General features: G+C 37.6%; 1 protein-coding gene across 2 annotated transcripts in view; it reads left to right on the top strand.

Moving 5' to 3' along the window:
• ATP11B (ATPase phospholipid transporting 11B (putative)) overlaps positions 1–22,701 on the top strand; it is a 62,171-nt gene that overhangs the window by 8,708 nt on the left and 30,762 nt on the right. For both annotated transcript variants that reach the window (XM_058811880.1, XM_058811879.1), the window contains exons 2-11: positions 6,379–6,495; positions 7,270–7,359; positions 10,305–10,385; positions 14,529–14,636; positions 14,783–14,911; positions 15,036–15,139; positions 16,358–16,405; positions 19,119–19,183; positions 19,738–19,819; positions 20,706–20,856. In XM_058811880.1, coding sequence (XP_058667863.1) covers positions 6,379–6,495; positions 7,270–7,359; positions 10,305–10,385; positions 14,529–14,636; positions 14,783–14,911; positions 15,036–15,139; positions 16,358–16,405; positions 19,119–19,183; positions 19,738–19,819; positions 20,706–20,856 — 975 coding nt within the window. The remainder of the gene's footprint in view (positions 1–6,378; positions 6,496–7,269; positions 7,360–10,304; positions 10,386–14,528; positions 14,637–14,782; positions 14,912–15,035; positions 15,140–16,357; positions 16,406–19,118; positions 19,184–19,737; positions 19,820–20,705; positions 20,857–22,701) is intronic.

Genomic DNA, 22,701 nt, shown 5'->3' with positions numbered 1-22,701 from the left:
TGATGTTACAGGACCAGTCTGTTTGGCATCGGTGACCTGAGCAGAGAAACTGGCACTGGGCAGTATGTTAGCAGTGAATGAGGCCAGCTTACCTTGCTTGTTGTGTTTGCAGATAAATAAAGAGAAAATGGATAATTTTTAAAATTTTTAAGTAGGAATTTTTCCAAATTATTTTTGGTGGGCATCTTGGCAAAATAGTACGTAAAGTAAGAACAACTTGAGCTCTGTGTGAGCAGGACTTTGTGGCTAGCACCAGTACAACTTTTCTTACTACAGTATTAAGCATGTTTTAACTTTGTGAAAGGAAGGGTTATTGCCTCATGATTTCACAGGCCTTGTTACCTAGAGGGTGTGTTTTCACAAAAGAATGTAATCTGGTTATAGGTCTTTTAGGAGGTTAAAACATGATTTATTATCAGATATTTTGAACAGCTGTAGATACAGTAAGAGGGAAGAGGAAGTTGCACAAATAGTGCATGACTATAAGTAGTTTTATTTCTTTACTGCAGTGGTATTTAAAAGGGGAGATACAAATTGCATGGCACTGTGTACACATCAGGGTGCTTCAGCTGATTCACTATTTTAGTTGTTACAGCAGTGTTTAAAATTGCTGTGAGAGGCTGTTTCTTCCTTCATGCTAACCTTTGATAAGGCAAATTCAGTTTGACTGCTGCCCAGTTACATGACTGAAAGAATTATTGGCTGACTGTATGGAGTACAAATTTACACAGACTTCTGAAAATGGGCATGGAGTGTGAATAGATCATCTTATCTGACAGAGGGAAAAGTATTCTATGTATATTCAGAAGAAAATCCAAAGCAAGAAAATCCGTTTCCTCAAAACACCTTTAATCAAAATATATCTTGACAGCAGTGTAATAGCAGACTTTTGGGCTGCCTGCCAGGAAATGTGGTGTTCTGCTTCTGCAGCCATGATCAGTCAAGTCACTTCCCTAGGAGAAAACTTGGTCTCAGAAAGCCTTTCTTCTGTTTATTAGCTTTATTAAGTAGTATGTGATATTCAGAAAGGTTTTAGGGAAGCTGCTGCTTTTGTCTGTTGTGTTCAGTGTGGGTTTTAACAGAGGAAGAGGCTCTGAATGGGACTTACTTCTTTCAAACCCCTTTCACTTTTCAGTGGTCACATAGCAGAAGTTCTTTTGGCAGATACAAATTTGGTTTTTCTTTGCCCTCTGTAAAAGCTGTGAGTAATGAATGAGAAACCCTGGGAGATGATATTAAAGTATACTAAGTTTATGCAAGTCATAAACAAAAACTACCTGGCGGATGATTTGTGAATATCAATGCACATATTGCAAAGCCTGATAATGAAATGGCCGTGTTGCTTGCCAGTCTCATGTCAGTAATCCTTGCTGAAAGATCTGTGGGTTTCTGCTGTCTCACCTCACAGTGCTGTGGAGTGTGTGGGGAGGGCGTTGGTGCACACTGCCATACCTTAATAGTGGTATTGGAGTGTTAAGTCTTGCATAGATGTTACAGCAACAGGTTGAATACAAAAGCCTTTTTTTCTTTTCCTCCTTTGCACTTGCAGGTGTTGGGAGGGTCTTTTTTGTAGTGCTGATCCTCATTTGCTTCCTGTGCGGTTGCCTGGTTTGTTATGTGTGTTATTAAGGCTTCCTCAGCAGCAGTGTAAAACTCTTCTTTCACGCGGAAGCTTTTTATTATATGACCAGACAACTGGCATGACATATTTAAAAAGAGGAAAAAACCCCCCAAGACAAAACCAAAACTGCAAACCAAAATGGATGGATCAGTTTTCCTCACCTGATGGCCAATGGGCATTTCTCCAAGTACAGTCGTTGAGATGCAGACAAAATGTAGGAAAGAGTTGTTTGGGGGTGGCTGTTGAATCTCATGGCTTTCATGAAATAAATTGCACAAAATTGCAGTCAAATATTTCTCCTCAGTTCCCTGGGATATGTTTTCTGTGCTGTTTTAAAGGGGCCTAATTTACTGCACAGAGAATATCTTTGTCTAACTTTTAGAACAGTAATGAAATCATTCTGAAGAAGTTCAATGAAAATTACTCAGACTTTGCTTACAGTCATTCAAATTTATAAAAAATTAAAACTATGAATCACTTCTTTCTTTTCCTATTTTTAAAGGTTATTTTCATTTGTGCTTTATAAATCAGCTTAACTCAAGTTATCTCTGTACTGTATATAAGAGGTATGCTTTAGGCTGTTTTCAAAACCAAAGTATTGAGTTCATCTGGGTGCAAAACTGCTGGGGAAGTGTGTAGCAAAGATTAAATGAGAGCTGTATTCCAAGGGTAGATAATACCTGGTTTGTGTTGGTAAATCATCTGAAGAACTGAACTTTAGCCAATAAATCTAGATTTAATTTGCAGCATGAAGGGGAGAAAAATCAGGTCACTTCATCATATGGTCAAATTTTATTTAAAGGGGATTCATGTAATACATATCCCTGTAATTTACCTGGTCAAGAAGCCTTAAATACCAGGTCTTGTCATATATTCAGCATTATTTGTTATGAAGTCAGTGATCTGTGCACTTGGGTAGAAATCATTTCACTAGATAACTGCAGGAAAGCTAACTTTTTTTGGAAAGAGATTGGTGACAACTTAATCATTTTGCAAGACTCTAATTTAGGGTTTCTCTGCTCATGCTGTTTAGCTGCAGAAATCCTTTGACAAGGGCATGTTACCCTACTTTTGCAGCTGAGTTGGAGAATGACGTTAGAAAGAGAGAACTGTCTATTAAGTGAAATTAGGAAACAGTGTGCTTTCTGCACTGCTTTGCTGGCTGCACAGAGTCACTGTGGAAAATCCCTTGCTGGGCACAAATTTGGTCTACAAATCAGTTTAGTGTCGGGAGCAGGCTCTGTGACCAGCCCCATAGTTAGAGAAAAGTTAAAGACATTTCAGCTCTTCAATACCTGTGCAGAATTTTCCTTGGAGAGATGTGTAATTAAAATTTCTCTGGAAGATCTGCTTAGTTGTGGTCTCATCTAATTGTGAGGCGGCAGGGTTGTTGGCTAATTTCAAGTGATTTTTAGTAGTCATAGTCATAAAACTTAGGAAATCTGGGTTTTGTTCCCAGCTCTGACACTCACTTCCTGCTGTGACCACAGCCAAGTCACTGAGCTTGTCAGGGATGTGTCCTTTCCAACCACAGCTCTGACAACTGAGGGGTTTTGTCCCCGGCCTGCCTTGTGTGTGCACTGTGATCTGCTGACTGCACAGCTTCTGTGCCTTCTCTGTGGCAAATGTCAACAAAACAGAATTAAATCTCTATGGACTGCAAATTTAAGCTGTTTTAGCTCCACAACTGCACCTGTAAATTTCTGTGGCCTGAGATTCTGATTTATTTGGAAAGTTCTTGCTTTGAATCATCTGAGCCTGCTTCAGCAGTGGTATTCATTCTGATAGAAGTGCTGTGCAGTCAGACTGGAGTTGTTCAGAGGTCTTTACTCTTCATCATAAAATGTCATCATACTCATCAACCTTCAGGTGCTCAGATAGTGGCCTAAAAAGGGCATATAAAAAATTCAGTGATATCCTAGTCAGTCAGTAATCTTTGATTTATCTTTTAATAGCGTTCAGCAAGTGGCATGCAGGTTAGCATTTATCACTGTCAGAAAGAAGACTGCAACTTGTTTTCTCTGCTCTTTGTGGGTTTTTTTCTTGCTTTACATCTGTTTGATTTAGAGTGGAATTTTTTCATGCTGTAGAGTCTGACTTTCCAAAGTGAGCATGTCTGGCATTTTGTGAGTGCCAGACATTTTCTGAGATGTAGAAGAGAGCTGTGCATGAAGTCTTACTAATTAGGCACCTTTTTTCTTGCTTGAAAAACACTTTTATTTTTGGCATCTTCTGGATTGATTTAGAAATACTGTGTCACTAATGTCAGATATCCAAAATGCTTCTGCTACAAACACTCTTCTCTTTAAATTTTGTGTCAGCAGTTAACAGGTACATTTTTTTTCATCTTCCTTTCATACTTGTATTTCTTTTCTTAAAGCTGTGAACAGTTACTTGCATTTTGCTTTTGGTATCCTGTGTATTTTTTTCCATCCTTTTCCCTATCTACTTTTTGTCTCCCTGCTCCACTCTTATCTTTAAACAAGTTTTCACCCTAGAGCATGTGACTAGACCAGCCTTCCACTGCTTGTCATCTAAAGTTTATTCTCCTTCAAATCTCTTTGAAAAATCCCCCTTCCTTTCTTTCTCCCTTCATTATTCTGGACCTCTTTCTTTCTCTAGCAGAATGTTTCTGTAGTAATGATGCCAAACACAAATATTTGTATGTTTGAGAGGATTCTTTAATTATTCCTTTACTTTAAAATTACACCATCCTGAATGTGAACATAGCTAATGACTTGCGTTAGAGATATTCATGGATTAAAAAGAAATTAATTTTTGGTTGCATCAATAATTTTTTATGTCAGTCATTGTGCTCACTGTTCATCTTCTGTAGTTAACTGGTACAGAGGTATCTTCTTCTGGAGTTCTGTGAAGTGTCACTTTTTCACATGGATAAAGCTCTGAGCCTCATTCACAAGTGGAGCAAAACAACTGCAAATGCAGTTTCCTCACCTGCAGTGGTGGAATTGATAATGCCCTCTCTAGCAAAGGACACCACCAATTGTCCTTGCACTTGGCATCAAAGAATTAGGAGATTGTGTAAACTCTGCAAGTTGGTTCTAAGATTAAGAATGTGTGTGATTTTGATGCAGGAATTCACCACTTTGCAGACAGTCATTGACTCCCAATCAAACAACAGTTCCAAATTTAATTTCACTAGTTTATTTAATGCCTAAAAGCTTTTTGCTTTTTTCTTTAGTAGTTTTCTTGGCCTGTTATCTGAATTATTACTGTGTGGTTGTCTTCTGCCATCACCTGCTTCTCCGGGTCAGAACATTATTGCTAGGAAGGGTTCTGGTGAGTCATGTAGCCCCAGGAAAGGCTCAATTAAACATAGACTTGAATGACCTAGATATAAGCCCTTGTGTTACAGACATTGCAACCTTTCCTCATGACTTATTTTGCTATTTAATTATTCCTTTCCACAACAAAGGGATTTGTTTGCTTTCCAATACCCAGACTGAAATTTTCTCACCTGCAATTTAAGCCTGTTTATTTCTGTTCTTCTTTGGCCTTCAAAGCCCCCATTTTCTCAATGGAACAGTCTTCTGTGTATCAGGAGATTTACTGGGATATCCTGAGTTTCCTCTCCTCCAGGCTAAATGACTCTAATTTGTTTGCTCTTTAGATTGTTCAGCCTTGCATTATATGTCATGTTTTCAGGATCTCTTGGGCTCATGTTGCACTCCTCTGGGTGCTGTCCAGTTGGTTCACAGTGCTTCAGCTGTGGCTCCCACTCCTCCTGCAGCCTCCTCTGCACTGAAGGCCTTTTTCTCAGTGGGGTGACGTGGATGACTCATGTCTAGTCTGTGATCTATTATAGCCTTTGACATTTTTCTTTAAAATTCCTTTACAGTCTTTTATTCTCTTTTTCTGGATGCAGTTTCTTTGTGCAGGATCTTTGCGTTCTGTGCATCTGGCTGGTCAAGAATTTTCTCTTACTTGGTGTTCTTGCAGTCCCAGGGTGATATCATCTGCAGGTTTAACACTTGTGTTCCACTTCCCTTGAAGAAGCAGATGATGAAAACACTGACCATTAGACCTGCAACAGGGCTTTGATTCCCAGGGACCTCACTCAGATCATCTGTTTTGGCAGGAAATTATTGATAAGTATTGCTGAGTATGCTTTTTCTTTTTTTTTCCCCATGGGTTTGTTTTCACTGTTGCACCATTCAGGTATGAATTGGTGGCACTGGCAGGAAATCATATTTGAAATGAGACAAAATGTTAGTTCTTGGAGATAGAACTTGTTTGGAAAAATACTGCTGTCTGGTCATATGCATATGCTTTTGGCTTTTCACTGGTGAGAATCTTTTCAAAATCCAGTTACCACAGCACAGTAGTATAGCTTGTATGTTTTGACCTTTTATTTTTCTCAATAAACTGTTTTATTAGGGTTATCGTGAGCACGGCTGTGAAGTTTTGTAAATTATTTCTGTTTCTTCCTTTTTAAGTTTTGCAGGGCTTCAAGTTTGCATGGTAGCAAGTGTTTTCTAGTCTTGAGACAGGGTTTTTTCCTTTCATTTTTTCAGAATGAGTACATAACCTCAAAAGTAAGATTTTGGGGTTTTTTCCCCACAGTTTTTGAAAATTGTCTGGACACAGCAGACTTCAATTTTATACAGTACTTTTCTTTACTCTTTGAAAACGGCTGCTTGGTATCTTTTCCACAGAATCTCCTTTTCTGCAGAATTTTACAAAACAGCAGTTAATAAAATCAACTTTCTTGATTACCTCTTTTTTTTATGTTCTAGGGTTTTGACCCACCGCATCAAAGCGACACAAGAACTATTTATATAGCAAACCGTTTTCCCCAGCATGGCCATTATGTTCCTCAGAAGTTTGCAGACAACAGAATCATATCATCCAAGGTAAGGAATCAATTTGTCATGGCAAAACCACTTGATGTGTTGCTTAAGAAGTTGGGTGGCAGATGTGCATGCCTGTATTATTTCTAGTGGTGCATATACAATATTCAAAGTGAAACAAACTCTGAGCTGTTTTGAGAGAAAAGCTGGGTTGCTTCTTGTGTAGTTTGTCTCATTCTCACCCTTCTTTCCTCAAAACTCAAGTACAGAGCAATTAAGCAAGTTGGTCAGGCTTTCTGAAGAAAAGTAGTTTTTCATCCAGTGTTACCAAAACTACTTAAATGCAGGATGAAGCTGGTTATGAGGATTTTTTAAATAGTCAAATTGAAAGCCAGTACTCTGCATAAAATAAATCAGCAGTGGACTGCAGTTGTGGATTCCCTCCCGGTGTGTCCTTGGATTGAAATCAATAGAGCTGATGGTGGGGATGTGCCTTCTTGCTGTAGTGTTGGAGGGAATGTTACAGCTGCAGGAATTAATTTCTTTCCTCCTACCCAGGTCACAAGCAGCCAAATGACTCCAGTTGGAGGAAAACATTTTAAACTTGGCCTGTAGAGGAAATACAGTTGCTATCACTGCTTCCCTGCTAGCTGTACTTAAAACAGAAGGAATAAAAAAAAGAACAAAAATTGGATACAACAGCAAGGTCTGGGGGAGGGGACCTGGGGAATGAGAACATTTGGGTTCGGAGAGTTCATTGGGAGCAGAACTGAATTGCACTGAAAAATTGTGCATTGTGTTGTAATTATTTATCTCTCTCCTTTTTTTCCCCTTCAGTATACAGTGTGGAATTTTGTTCCAAAAAACTTATTTGAGCAGTTCAGAAGAGTAGCCAACTTTTATTTTCTCATTATATTTTTGGTTCAGGTAAGTTGAATAATACTCAAGAAATTGCAATTTATGTTGTAAATTTTGCCACTGATTTTTGTTTTACGAATTTAACTTCTCTACTTATATATTCTGTCTATAAAAAGAATACATTTCCAGTTTCTCCAGGAAAGGACATGAACATAACTTTAAAAATAATTATGTCCAAATTTAAGTATTATCCTTACATTTTATCTTCATGAATGCTAATGCATTTTTAAGTGTGTAGCTTCAAAGTCCATTGCACAGTCAGCACAGGGATTCACTTGTCTGCCTCCAATACAACTTTAAAGCTCTTGAGGGAGTAATGAAATTCCAGATATGCTTCTTGACTTTGTGGGCATTGGTGGTGTTTGAATGTTTGTATATTTCCACTGTAGGTGGTTGTCATCAACAGACTATTGTTCTAAGGCTATAGTTCTAAGATCCTCAAATTCAATTTGTTCAGATAAAATGAACACACAGATATTACAGTAAAATCAATAGTTTGCCAGTTTTGAAGACCTCAGTTAGTGCTGTTACTGTTACAGTTTATGTCAGAAATACTGCTGTGGCTTTAATAGCTGATTGTATTTCTTTTAATTATGAACACCCACGAGTAGATTAGGACAATCTGTACATTTCCAATGATCATTGCCTCTCCAGCTCTGTAATGTACCTGAATTCTGTGGAGCTGTTGTAGGCTTAGTAGGTGATGGATAGGTGGGAGAAGGGTTCAGAGGAGAGATAGTAACTTTTGAAATACTAATTAGTATTTGAGGCAGAGACAAGATTTTGGGGTACACAAACTTACTTTCATTATAAAATAGAATTATTTGAACATGTACAGCCCTCCACAGTGATTAACCAACATTTAGAGTGTGCATATGAAAAAATATGGCACCCATTTGACAAAGAATGGGGATAGTGAAGAGTTCATAAAACTTCTCTGTGGTTGTGTAAGGTGTCAGTATCAGGGTCAGCCAATCCATTGGCTCCTGTGTCCCTTGATCTTGTTCTTTCACTTTTAAAAAGAAGAGCATTCCTAGGCTGAAAATTCCTGTGCTTGACTAAAGTCATACGGTTCTAACTTAGGCTGACAAAATGTGCTGTCTGTCACATCTTCCTGTTAAGAATAATGACTGTATCATTCCTGTTGTAATGTTTCATGCTGTTTAACATACTGTAGCATGAGGAAGATGGGAATGTGCTGAAGATGGAACATAAGTGTTATTAAAGTAATCACCGACAGCATGGCTTTTACTTCTTTTTAATGCAGATTTATCTCTTCAGTTCAATGTTGTGTCATAGTTCTTTCAAACTATTGCCTTTCAGTAGTATCTAAATAAGGATCTAAGGCAGAAATTCTGTTCTGAGTGTCCTCTCAGTTTGTATCAAGTGGACGCCCTCACGTGTATGGCAAATGTCTTCATGTCTGCCTGTCTGCGTTCTTGGAAACAGAGCAGCAGAAAAGTTGAAGTCATTTTGGTTCATTTGTTAGAATGGAATTCTGTTTTTATTCAAATCTCTTTTGGAAGTTCATTAATATCTAATATTTTTATTTTTATGAAGCTAAGCTGCCTTTTAAAGCGGACCACCATGGTATCTTCCCTGTCCTGTGAATCTCGTGTGGCCAAGATGCAGTGTTTGTCATTACCACCTTTTCCACTGGGGATGGCAGAGCTGGGGCAGGGTCTCATTGTGTGATTTCAACTTGCAGCACAGTCCAGTTGTTCACATTGTTCACCACACATGTGCATGCCCAAACCAAGGTGACTGACTGCATTTTGGTGACACGAGGTGTGCCATGGATGTGTGTCCAGCTGCGTGGCAGGCAGAGGACCATGGTGTCCTGGTGAAACATGACAATTCCACCATCACAAAACCTGCTTTATTTTCATATATGAGCTCTCTTGAGGAAGGATGAGAGAGTACAGACAGCAGAAATGCCATGGTTAACCATATCCAGACGAAAATCAGATGCTTTTGGAGCATTTTTCTTGGTCGGTATGCTGCCAAGCTGAAATTGTAGTGCTACCATTAAAGAACAGACAGTATTGCAGGCTAGGTCTCATTTTTGTTGTGTTCTGTAAAGTGTCTGTTTCAGTGAAAAAAACCAACCAAAAACCTTATGTGAGCATTGGAAAATGGCATGATCTGTTTTCTCTGTGAGGTTCTTCCCCGGTGATAGAGTAAACTTCATGTATGACTTTTTTTTCTTCTTTAATGATTCCCAAAGCAATGCCATAAGTCTCAGGTAAAGTGGATCAAATCAATGTCTGTGGTTTTGAGTAGTTCTTGTGTATATCTCCTTTACAGCACTTGACCATGTTGATTTTTTCCTGCAGCAGAAGAGAGCCACTAACATCCCCCCACATACAGAACCTTAGTGTGTACACTGCACTTTTGGCATGCCAGCAATAATTGCACAAATTGTAAAAACCGCATGTTAACTTGGGGCAACCAGAAAGGTGCAGTCTTAAAAAAGTGTTCTCTAATATTTAAACCATTGCAAATTACTGATCTTAACTTTATTTTCACTTCTAAAGTGGATGATGTTATACTCTACATTGCTGGTAAGCAGTAGATCATATAGTGTTGAAACAGCTTCATGAAATGTAGGTTTCCTTCCTTTATAATATTCTTTTGAGTTCATTTTTCTAGGATGAAATTAATACCTTTTTTTTTGTAAGGACCTTTAAAATTGTCACATCCTATATAAATGAGACTAAGGCTTCTCTGTGCCCTAAAACATTTGTTTGCATCATTACTGAAGTATTATTTAGTTGTCAGAAACTGAGTTTTGCCTGAGAAACTCTGCAGGACATGCAGTAAAAGTACTCACAGGTTATAATAAAGAGTTTGGAAAATAGTAGTCTTGCTTCTGGTTTTTTTTTGGTTTTTTTTTGAAAATACAAATGTAAAGATGACATTTGGACTAATTTTCATATTTTCTTTTCTTTTAGCTCATGATAGATACCCCTACCAGTCCTATTACCAGTGGATTGCCATTATTTTTTGTCATAACTGTGACAGCCATAAAACAGGTAAAGGGGAACAATCTGGCAGCATGAAGTCCTACTGAAGTAAATTACTTAACAGAGTCGGGCCAGGATAGTGCTTGGATACTAAAAAAACATTAAAATGGTGTAATTTTTAGAAACAATTTTAGGTTTAATGCTTCTAATTAGATGCCTGAGCTTCAGCATTTGGTTGGTTGTCAAGCACTCAGTGACTCACTGCAGTACCCTAAAATGGACAGTGGATGACTGTCAGGCAGCATTTTTGTCTAAACATTACATGTCACTTGTTATCAGACCTTTTCTGAAAGCTCCTCACTTATTCCTTTGGCACACCTCACTGCCTGTTAGAACCAGTCCTCCCACATTGCACCCTGAGAAAGGAGCTTAGGCAGATGAAACAGTGATGCAAGGTGTGTTTGTCAGTAGTTAAAAGGCAAATTTTGCCCCAAGGGGTAAGTTTTATGGTGGAAAATGTGTATTAACTATGATTGTGTACCAGGTAAAAGCCCCTGGTCTTCTTCGGTTGCATAAAACATTTTGGAATGTTTCATAGCACTTAAAATAAGAAAAATTGTCTGAGTTTAATAAAAATCTTGTTCTAGCACCATATTACATTCTACCAAGACCTAGAGCCTCTGGAATCAGAATGTGGAAATAAAAGAAAAGAAAAAGAAAGAAAAAAAGGTCTTGTGTTTTCTTTATGTCCTTAAACCAAGAGGAGAAAGAAACAAGCTCATAAATAAAGAAGTGATGTGGATAAAAATTATAATCCCTTCTGCAGGGAGGTAATTTTCGGGAACTATCCTCTTCAAGGGATTTGACAGTGCTGTCGGGAATAGATGCAGCCTCGCAACTGAAAAATAAGCAGGAGACTGTTTCAGAGCTGTAACCAGAATTTCAATTTGCCTTCTGTGCCAGAAAGACCCAAGGCCACCCAGAAATAGGGCAAAAGTAAAAATAGTTCTAGCTTTCAAGCAGATAGAAAGGTGTTTGAGACAGAGTGGTTCTTAAAGCTGGAGTAATATTTGGACTAATATTTCATCTTGTTGCTGTGCAGTTTGTGTATGTAGAATGCCCTAATCCTATTCAATTGTTACCATCACCCCCAAAAAAATCACATATTCAAAAGGTATAATCATATGTAGGCAATGGATAATGAAACTGTGTGGACTCAAAGGGATTATGAAACAGAGTTACAAATATTAGATCATTTTTTCCAGAAAGAAGTTGGACTTGTGTAAGTCTAAAAAAGTCCAAAATAATCTTAACACCACCTTACTTCTAGATGTCCAATCTTATATTGGGAAATTTAACTCCCTTATCATCAATTTTGAAGAACAGAGATTCTGTCATTCCTCCTGGAAGCTTCGAATCATTCATGACTTACCAGGCATCAAGAGATTTCTGGCTGTCTCAATATCTCTGCAAGGACTATTGGAACCACCTAAATTGCTCTAATGGACTCTCATGTTTCTCCTACCTGCTGCAAAGGAAGCAAGCAATATTCACATGCTGTTATCTTCAAGGGACAATGAATTGTGCTACTTCCAACAGGCTGCCCTCAGATAAGGGATAAAGATAAATCTGTTGGAGTGCAAAAGGAAAAATCCCCAGAATTGCCTCAAAATCAGTTCCCATTTTCTCTAAACCAGAAGTGTAATAGGAGCACATCTTAAGGAAAGAACCCCTTTTTGAAAGCTGTGGGGCCCTGGTTCTATATAAATTTGCTTCAGGATGAATGTTAAATTATAATTTTGTATACTTTCAAAAGATGAAGGGGAAAAATGGAAGCATTAATCATATGAAGGTTTGAGAAGCTTAGCAGTGGATGGAAAAAGTCCTCTGCCTTCCAGAAGACTGGTGAATGTGGCACCTCTTGCAAACCTCAGAACTCAGCCTTGTTTTAATCTCAGCCAAGGAGACAGAACTTTTTTCTACTTGGAAGTGTAATTGCACCTAGGTCAGAAGAAGGACATACCAAACTGCAAAGTGATGCAGCTCATGCTGTGTCATTTTGCCTGTCTTGTTAGCCAGAGCACTTTCCTCCTTCTGCCTCTGAAGATCTTTATGCAGTCCTCCAAGGAGTTCAAAGTTAGCAAATAAATAAAAACAAAACAAAAAATTAAAAAAACAAACAAAAATACAATAACATAAAGGTATTTCCCAAGGAACTTTAGGAAACAGTGCATTTTAATAAGTTCAAATGTATTTAGCTTAAGGAACACAGATGTTACTTGACTACCAGGTGAATTATAAAACAACTACTTTGCAGGTTTTGATTAACTATAGACCTAAACTGAAAATGAAAAGCCTGGTAGTATAAAATGCAGATCTTTTCTCAATTATATTGATGCAGTTATTTAAGCAAGACTTAAGAATGTAATTTAATTGAGGGATTTTAATCTTTATTTTTTGGCAAGTAGGCAACCTTCCCTGTATTCCTCTTGCATTTCTCTTTCTCACTGTATTTTTCCAATGTTTTCAAGTGAGGACAAGGATCTCTCAAAAATGCCGCAGTAGGTAAATCTGGGGGGAATTTGAACTGACCGCACAAAGTTGGCTCTTGAAAATTCCCTGGTGTGAGGTGTCACCCTTGTGTTGGAGGCAGGAGGTGTCAGATGGAGAAAGAGCTGAAATCTGTACTTTCTAAAGAAGGTAAATTTCAGTTCTTTGCCAAATGCCCACATTGCTCAGCTGTTCAGGTCTGTGAGACAAATGCCCCAAGGTGACTGGATGTTAGTTAAATCCTTGTTTTCTTCTGTCAGTCACCTTTAACAAGGAGCTGTAGGTACTGACTTTTGCTTTTTCATACTGCTTAGAAAGGATTCAAGAGTTGTACTTAGGGACTTCAGGATTCTGATGTCCCAGTATCTCTCTGTATGGCTGCTATTACTGCACACTTCTTAATTATTGATTTTGAACTATTTGATATATAAAGCTCTTTTCTTTTTCCCTCTCCTTCATCTTTCTTTTCAAACACAGATAGTGCTGTCCTTACTCATTTGTGCAAGTAAGAGTGGAGATGTGTGAAGGTAGAACTACAACACTATTTTTAACATGCAAAATTCATCATATAACTTTTCCTACAAACTCCAGAACTCTAAATTGCATCTGCATTAGTGCTTCTTGTACAATGACATTAATATAATGTTTGTAGGAAGAGTTGGGATTATCTCTGCTGTTTCTCACAGCTGCCTTCTTCTGTCTTCAGACTTCCAAGGAAATGTTTTTAACTCTTTCACAGTTCTTATACCTACAGAAAAGCATTTTAGGAAGTCTCTCTTATTGCAGATTAGTTGCAGGAGTCTTGCCATGTTGTAAGGGACATTTGAACTTCCTGCATGATTGATCCATTTCCTGTGCTTGCTTGTGGGACTTTCCAAACAGTACCTAGACTTGGGGATCAGAGATTAATATGCTTTTATGATCTAATGCTGTTAGCAGTGATTCATACTTTAGAAAAGTAGGAGGTGAATAGTATACTTGGATTCACAGTCTTGAATATTTGCACATGTGGACATGGGATAAAGGTGCCTAAACAGGTGTGAAGTATCAAGTAAAGAAAAGCTGTTTAGTTTGTCATTTAAAAGCTCAGTTGCTGCAGACTGTTCCATTAGGACTCAAAAAGAACAAAAATCTTCTCAGTCATCTTCTCTTGCTGGACAGAGCTGATGTGTCAACAGCATGTCACACAGAGTTAAGTCTTGAGGTTTCATGCCTGGGCTATGGCAGTAACTATAAGAAATGCCATATGGTATAATTTGAGAAAGTAATTTTAATCTGTTACTTCTGAAAAACAAGGAAACCACAAAGGAGCCTGAGGACTGACTGTTCCTGGTTTTGTGGTGTATTAATCCATATAGATCAAAGATTTATTGAGTGCTTGGTCATCAATCCACAGAAAATGTCACTGCCTGTTTGTTTTAAGAGAACATGGGACTGTTAAGTTTCTTTACCGCTTCTGCTACTTTATTTGCCTTTACATGTTTGTGTAAAGTGACAAAATTAAGAGGTTCACAGCTTCTTGAGTAACAGCTGGAGCAGAAACTCAAGTTAGTAACTACTCAGACAATACAGGAAGTAGTTTGAAGACATTTGCTTAGTAAATTTAGTCTGTTTTTTTTAGTTTTCTTGCTTAAAAAGTAGCTTTTTATGTGTTTTCCACAGGGCTATGAGGACTGGCTGCGACATAAAGCAGACAATGAAGTCAACGGTGCTCCAGTTTATGTTGTTCGAAGTGGTGGCCTTGTGAAAACCAGATCTAAAAACATTCGGGTAAAGGACAAATTGAGCATTTTGTTTTTATTATATAGCCAGAACTCTTATTTTATTGCTAATCATTGTGGTTTGGTAACAATGCTGAAAGAAATTCTGCCCTTTAAACCTCTTTGTATATTTCTGATCTCTGTTCACTTTGTTAGGTGGGGGACATTGTCAGAGTAGCCAAAGATGAGACTTTCCCTGTTGATCTGGTGCTCCTGTCATCTGACCGAGTGGATGGTTCATGCCACGTTACCACTGCAAGTTTGGATGGAGAGACCAATCTTAAGGTCTGGGTTATTCATGTGAAAGAGAATGTAGTTAGTTTGTGGTGCCATTTTTCCTTCAGCCTGTTGAAATAGCTGCCCTGCTGCCTGGTAGTCCTGTAGTAACCCAATGGTCGCTGTTTTACAGACACATGTTGCAGTCCCAGAAACAGCAGTGCTGCAGTCTGTTGCCAACCTGGACAAACTGGTAGCTGTTATAGAATGTCAGCAGCCAGAAGCAGATCTGTACAGGTATCACTTTATTATTAAATATTTTGAAATTGAATCAAAATGAAGTGTTTAATACTCAGAATGTTACATGTCTTGCTAGGGTTAAAATAGCTTCAGACATCTGCTTGAATTTCAGGTTTTAATAATCAGCTTGTGTTTATACATATGTACTTACTGAAAGTTGCAAGTAACAAGTTAAACTTGGGTACTTGAGTAGTAAACCAGATGTTATAATATTTATCTTTTTTATTTTAATTATGTACATTTCAGTTCTAATCAGTAAATGTGTTTCAAGATTTTAAAGAATTAAATGGCCAACAGTGTGATCAGGTTGAAGAAAGTCCGTAAGGTTCTGCTGGAGATTTCAATATTATATAGGATATGTTAAAGTGAAATTGATTCAAGTCTAATTCTAAGGATATGTGATGCTCATATTTATTTCACATATGCTTCAGGGAAGATTTGAACTCCATTTTTCAGCAGCAAAACCTTACATTTTAAAAGGGATATCCAAGCGTGCTTTAACATCAGCAAGCAAGGTCATAGGCTCTGTAAAGCAGCATCATGGGTAGCAAAAGTTATGTTCCCATCCAAGTTTCTTCTGAATTGTGTAATGGAAAATGATAGCTATGAAGTAGCAGTTTTTAAAATCCAAGTATATTATCACAGCTGTTCTTAGGTAAGCTTGGAGATCTTTGAGAAATATTAGGTATTTTAAAACTAAGATACTCAGTTTGAACAGATGTTCAAATATTTGATATTTAGCAAATTAAGGTACAATCACTATAGAAGTTTGTGTCCCTTTTTGTAGCTGGAGTCATGCTAAATATGTGCATGTCAGATTTTTAAATGTGTAGTAGATTGGCTTTATTAAATGAAAAGTTTCTTTTTCTGATGGATAATGTGCAAACTTAGATTTGTTGAGGAATTATTTCTTACTGAATCATCAAGAAGTCACAATCTGTTTAAATTAATAGAAATGTAATCTTTTGTGGCAATTAATCAGAGTTAATAAGCTTTCTCAGATGCCTGTTCCTATGAGGGATAAATGTTTCTGTTGCTAAATGTCTCTTGTAAAATTACTGCCAGTTTCGCCATATTGGTTTGGTTTGATTGTTAATAAAAGTTGATTTATTTTTTACTTGTGAACTATTAATGACTATTTTATAAATGTAGAGAAGGTTTTTATGTTTTTGAGTCTTTATGTAGATACTTCTAAGACATATCTATCTTTAATAGATTTGTTGGAAGAATAACTGTAAGTCAACAAGCTGAAGAAATAGTACGGTGAGTAAATTGTATAAGGTAATTATTTAGAACATGTGGAGGTGGTTAAAATCTTAATCATCACAAGAGTTACTGTTGAATATATGAAAAGGGGAGGTATTTTTACTAAAAGTATCAACTGCAGCTGCATACCTCAGATGGAGATGAGAAAAGATGAGTGAAAAAAGTACATTACTACCCAGTTTTGCAGATTTAATACAAGAGTTCTGGAAAACTTGGCTGTTGTGAGGCAGGTAATTTTTTGGCATTGGTAATCAGCTGGTAACTGTGTTTTTATTTTTTAATTAAAGCATTTATTGATCTGAAACAATTTCCACTGACATAGTAATCTATACTACAAGAGATCTCCTGTCATCAGAGGCACTGAGAAGGAGTTTTTGCTGTTCAAATCCCTAGAAATTCCTGGTTTAACAAAGCCTCTGCTATAAATTTGTAATTTTTAGTATCTGTTTCAAACTACAGCTAGACTGTGCAGATAAGTGCCTACATCTGTTATGTGCAACACAGCTGTGTGCCCATAATCATGGGCTCACCACCTTTCCTTGTGCAGTCACAGCAAGTAACAAACACGCTTGCAATTACAAAAATAAAGATATGAAGCCAATTATAGACTTCAATCTCGACTTCCTGGAAAGATTTCTAATTGCTGTGGGTTGGTCTCAACTACCACTGGGGCATCCAAACAGCTGATCATTCAATTCCCACAACCACAACGGGATAGGAGAGAAAACAGGAAGGACAGGAGTTAGAAGAATAATGGTTTGAAATAAAGACATAGAAATCACTCACAAGAAATTGCTAAATTTTCATAAATATTTAGCATTCAAGTTTAGTTATTTTATCTTGAAAGTTGTTAATTTTCCAGCTTTCAAAATCTTTATCACCTCTTCTGAAAAGGTGAAGTGCTGTGTGCAAATTTGTCACAGAAGCAGGTAAATCTGCTATGGTTCTTTCACTCCTCTAATGTCCAAAATGTTATCCTTTACACTTTTTTTTAGCGAAATTTCTTGTTGAATTTTAAAAGACTACTGTTTTCCTTGTAATATCTGCCTTCAGTCTGAGGAGCTGAATGTCTCTCAGTCTGAGGCTGGCAAACATCTGTCAACTTTGGATGGGAGTGACATGGAGTTCAGAGTGAATCAAGGAGTTTTGCCAGAAATACGGAAGGGTAGCAGCCAGGTCACTTGGCCTCAAGTTCAGTGGCTTAGTCACCCTCACCAAAAAGCCTCACCCATGCCACCCCCCAAAACCCACTCAGCTGTTCTCTAAGGTCATTTTTGTTACTTCATTGAGAGCTTTTCAGAATTCATTCCTGCCAAGCTTGACAGGTGCAGCATTGGGATAATTTATCAAAATAATTCAGTTGACAATGTGAAACAGCTGGTTTAAATGGAGGTGAAAAAAATAATTGCAGGTTCTGACTACTAGTGGAGCTGTATCTTCTGTCTAAGATAAACTTGTCTGATCTGTGTTGCACTGATTCAGGTTTGGTATTTTGAGTCAGGCTGATTTTATAAAATTGAATCTAGAAATATAAATTATGTTTCTTATATGAAAATTTTAAATGCTCAAGCATTTAGTCGCTTTTAGTTCAAATTTTCACTTAAAGTCTGAGTATAGCCTAAAATATTAACATAGGTATGTTTAATTTAAAGAATCCATGATAATCTGTGTGTATAATTGATGGTAACTGTTACATTTGCAGTAACATTTAAGTTAATTTTTTGACTGTGGGAGGTGGGTTGTGGATTTGATTTTGGCTCTTTTGAGTAACTTCAGATTATACTTTCAAAGGGACTTCAAATTTAAGAGCTTTGTTTATCTACTAGTGATCATGGCCTGCATGTGGCACAGCTAAGGAAAAATAGGGTAAACCCAAGGGCTTGCATGCCAAAGCACTTAGCATCTGAACTTCTAATTCTTTTATTTCTACCTAATGTGTCAGTCTGGCTGCTGCAGTTGTTAAATTTCTGCTTTCATTTGAAATAATGGAAAAAATACTTCTTTTAAAATTTCTAACAACCCTGCTGGCAGTTTCTAAAGATGGTACAGCTGCTGCAGTAGAACATATGGTTCTAACCTTATAGTAACCTTGTTTCTAACTAGACCTTTATTTTCACAGCGCTGCTTGTGATGAACTTTGCCAAAGAAATTAATGTGTTATTGTATTGTAATAGATGTGAGGAAAAAACATCTATTTTACCTCCTGAAATTTGATCTCTGTGTTATGAAAAAAAAATTGGCATTGCTGCCATGGTATCCATCTAATTGTTTGTTTCTTTGGTATGAATAGCTTTTGAATTTTCTAGATCATTTCAGTCTGACAGAGGGGTAGAGGATTGGTAAATTAGCCAAACCTAAACCAGCACTTTGGGTGCACTGTGAGCTCCACTGGTTTCTTGCCTGCTTCCTTCCCAAGCACCTTGTGTGTCTGTCTGAAGCAGCCATTTGGAATATTTAGCTCAGTCAGTATTATGGGATATGGAACAGTGGTGGGGGCGTATGGCAGTGACCAAAGGAGACATGAAAGGAAACAGAGAGCTCTGTGGAGACGTGGGAGGTGTGGTGAAAGGGGTAAGATCACTGATTGAGTTGCTGCATTGGGAATTTGTAGGGGATATAGGACAGCTTTGCATAGGAAACTGGATTTCAGTACTTCTCCAGAGTACAGAACAGCTGATGTTCACATGCTGATATGTCTGTTTCTTTTTAGACCTCTTGGGCCTGAAAGCCTCTTACTTCGTGGAGCAAGATTAAAAAACACTAAAGAAATATTTGGTTTGTAGACATCTAAATATTTAAAGAGTATTCTCTTCTTAAAGCATGTTGATGAACTGTGTTTTAATTCTACTTGCACTGAAGAAATTGTAATAATCTTGCTGACTGTTACCTGAGGGGATATGATTATAGATGAAAGTAATGATATTATGCTGAAGAACCTCTAAGGATATAAAGTTCCAGCTCTGCTCTGTGAAAATATTTGAAGTGGTTTGATAAAGGAATAACTTAACTTCAATGGATAAATGACTGTTCTTACTGTTACCTATTGTTGAAGGCTTTCTCCTGAGATTTACCATGCTGATTTCCATAAAATACATATTGAAGAGCAGTACAGTCATAATAATGAAGAGTGTTAAAGTAGGTGTTAAAATTACTTCAGTAATACTCTTTTACTACAGAAGAGTCTTGCAAATAGTACAAAATACTGTCTCATAGTAAACACAGAAGTAGTACCACCTTTTGCTTTTATCCTGTATCTCTCAAAATGAAAAATTCTGCAGATTGTATTTATGCAGAAAATGAAGTCTGACTCTTCCCCCTTTCCTTCCCAGGTGTTGCTGTGTATACAGGTATGGAGACAAAGATGGCATTAAATTACAAGAGTAAATCTCAGAAACGGTCAGCAGTAGAAAAGTATGTTTATTTTCTAATATCTCTCTTATTTGTAGAGCTTTAACTTAGTTTTTCCTGTGTAGCCTTAAAACCCTGGTGGTCTCATCATTGAGTTATAGGCAAAGAGAAGAGAGTATTTATTGCCTTGCCTTCAGTAGGAAGCTATAAAGATAAAATCTATTTTTTGATATTACATCCTTTAGTAGTGTACAAAGTGGAAATATCCAAGCTTGCTCCTGGTTGCAGGATAGTTATTACTATGATAGATATTTATATTGAGTCTCATGATTTATTTTAAAAGGAAAAGGAGTTCTGATATGTTGCCTTTATTCCAGTTACTAAAAATCTGAGAGAGCCCCCTGGCATTCTTGTGCAAATATATAGCTACATACATGTGTAGCACAGGAGGAGTTCAGTCATCAAAGCATGGGCAGGAAGGATGGTCTGGCTGGTTACAGAGCAAGAAGCAGGTGTGACTATCCTGCTGTAGCCTGGCCTGGGTTAAATGCTCAGCTGCACATGGCAGTGCTCTTCTAGCTGAGGAAAAAGTGCAGCCATGGGGTTCTGCTGTGCTTGTTTGTACTGCCTGCACAGCCTTGCAAGCTCCTTGGGGAAAAAGGAGCAGTGTGGGACTGTAGGTGTGACACAAGTCAGCTGTTGGGGTGGTCCTGCATCTTAATCTAGTCTTCATATTGCTATGTAGAGAGTTTAGCTTAGTCAGATGTAGAATTTCTTCCCCATTCTGTCGCCTGCTTGTTGCATAGAAACTTTATATCTGTATCAAGCACAGGCTACACTTTCTAAAAAAAGTCCAGCAAGTTTTTCATCAATTCATGTAACCACACTGTGTCAACAGATGAAGTAAAATAAACTAAAATGTCTTGCTTTATTTTTTGCCTCTTTATAGGTCCATGAATTCCTTTTTGATTATTTATCTAATAATCCTCCTCTTTGAAGCCATTCTAAGCACTATTTTAAAGTATGCATGGCAAGCTGAAGAGAAATGGGATGAGCCTTGGTATAATGAAAAAACAGAGCATGAAAGAAACAGCAGTAAGGTAAAGTAGTTCTGCCTGGGTGCATATCTGAGGAACACTCAACCAATATACATCAATGTCATATATATTATGTCTCTATTCTATGTGTAACCACCACATGATCCCCTTGCAAGTCTCTGTGATGTTGTCTCAGTGATTTTTGAGTTAGTCCCATGTAGCCTCACCATTGTGTAGAAATATTTCTACCTCTGTTACTATTTGGACCTTTCCTTCCTTTATGAAAAGACCAGACTTTTTGAAAACTTTTGAAAAGGCTGTTAGAACATATTTCTGATGGTCCATGTTCTAATTATTGTTCTTTAGGATGTCTTTTGTCATTCCATAAAGGAAAAGAGGACAAGGATGGCTGTTCTTGTGTATGTTCTATTGCAGTGATTTCACAGTTCGGGAATTTTGTACATTCTGTGATGTTGAGATGATTTGGGCAATTTTGTATGGCTGTAATTTTGCTCAAGCTCCTGCTTGCCTGCTCGGTTCTCTTTAGAGATTGAAGGGGTACTTTAAAGTGTCCCTGAAATCTGTGGCTCTGAAAAGTATCTCTTTTTTCAATTAGTCTGTATTTTTCTGTGTTCTCTTTAATTTTTGATTTCTGTATGAGTCTGCCTTTGTCCAAAGCAGTTCAGGAGCTTAATCTGAAATAATTGCTATGCAAGTTAGTCTAGCCTGTGGAGCCTTTCAGTTCTGAATAGGGCAGGGATAAGTATTTCCTCAATCTTTCCATTCCTTTGCCATCAGGAGTGTAGAGAGCCATGTGTGTTTCTGCAGCGTCATTCTCCTTCTGTCATGGCTTTGTTTTTCTGTCTCCCATGTTGACTTCTAAAATCTGCTTTTCATTTCTCAGCATGCTGACATCCTTACTCAGAGTTCTTTCCCTGTCCATCTCCTCCTGTGTATGCAGATGGTTTTTTCATTGCCATTGCTTGAAGAAGCTCTCTAACTTAAGTAGTTGTCACTACCTCTCTTAGATGAATTACTGCTCTCACTTTCTGTCTGTCTTTTCTGGTTTAGTTTGGAAGATCTCTTTAGGCACAGAGCTTGCTGAGTTTTTGTCAGCTATTTTAATTATTTATTAAATACTTACAGCAATGCTCCCTAAAGAGGAAGAATAGACATTATTTAACTTTGCAAATTGTTGACTACTTTTATGCTTCCTTTATTTAAAATGTTCTCCTGCACCAATACCTGGTGGAGTTAAAAGAGGTTTTTGTCATCTCTAGTCTCCCTTGCTCAATATTCAAGTGTTGGTAAGAGTCTTTCCAAGGTACAGTTTAGATACTGAGCTTGTTGTGCAGATGAAAAAGAGACTCTAGTGTTGCATTTCATGGTTTGTTAAAATTATCATACCTAGTAAAAAGAAGTTTCTCTCCTGTCACATTGGTGTTTGCCTGAAATGTGTGTGTGGAACACAATGATTTGAAGAGGCATAAAAGAAATCCATGTGGTCCCTTTCTTTTTGTGTGATCTGGATTACCCAAATCACTTGGGAATACCAGCAGACAGGAACCCTTTTGACACTTTGCTGTCCTGAAACAACAGAGTGCTTCCAGATTCCTCTGACAGTCTGGAAAATCACTTGTTTGGTTTCACAGTTTAGGATTCCTTAGAAAAGCTTCCATGAATGATGCTGTTTGATGGAATGGGGAATACATATGATTTCTCAGACCGAACTCATTCAGAGATGGAAAACAGAATCACCATGACAGTTAATATTAATTGGCAGCCCTCCTGACAGATTCAACAGAGAGACAAAAATTAATGAACTTGTGAATTGAAACCTGCAGTCAGAGCTTAAGGCAGACTTTTTGCATCAGTGTGGAGGTGTGTTACTGGGGCAGCCTGCAAATG

Source organism: Ammospiza caudacuta, chromosome 11 (assembly GCF_027887145.1).
Source record: "Ammospiza caudacuta isolate bAmmCau1 chromosome 11, bAmmCau1.pri, whole genome shotgun sequence".
Classification (NCBI taxonomy): domain Eukaryota; kingdom Metazoa; phylum Chordata; class Aves; order Passeriformes; family Passerellidae; genus Ammospiza; species Ammospiza caudacuta.
Note: the sequence above shows the minus strand (reverse complement) of the source record. Positions and strands in the feature narration are given on the sequence as shown.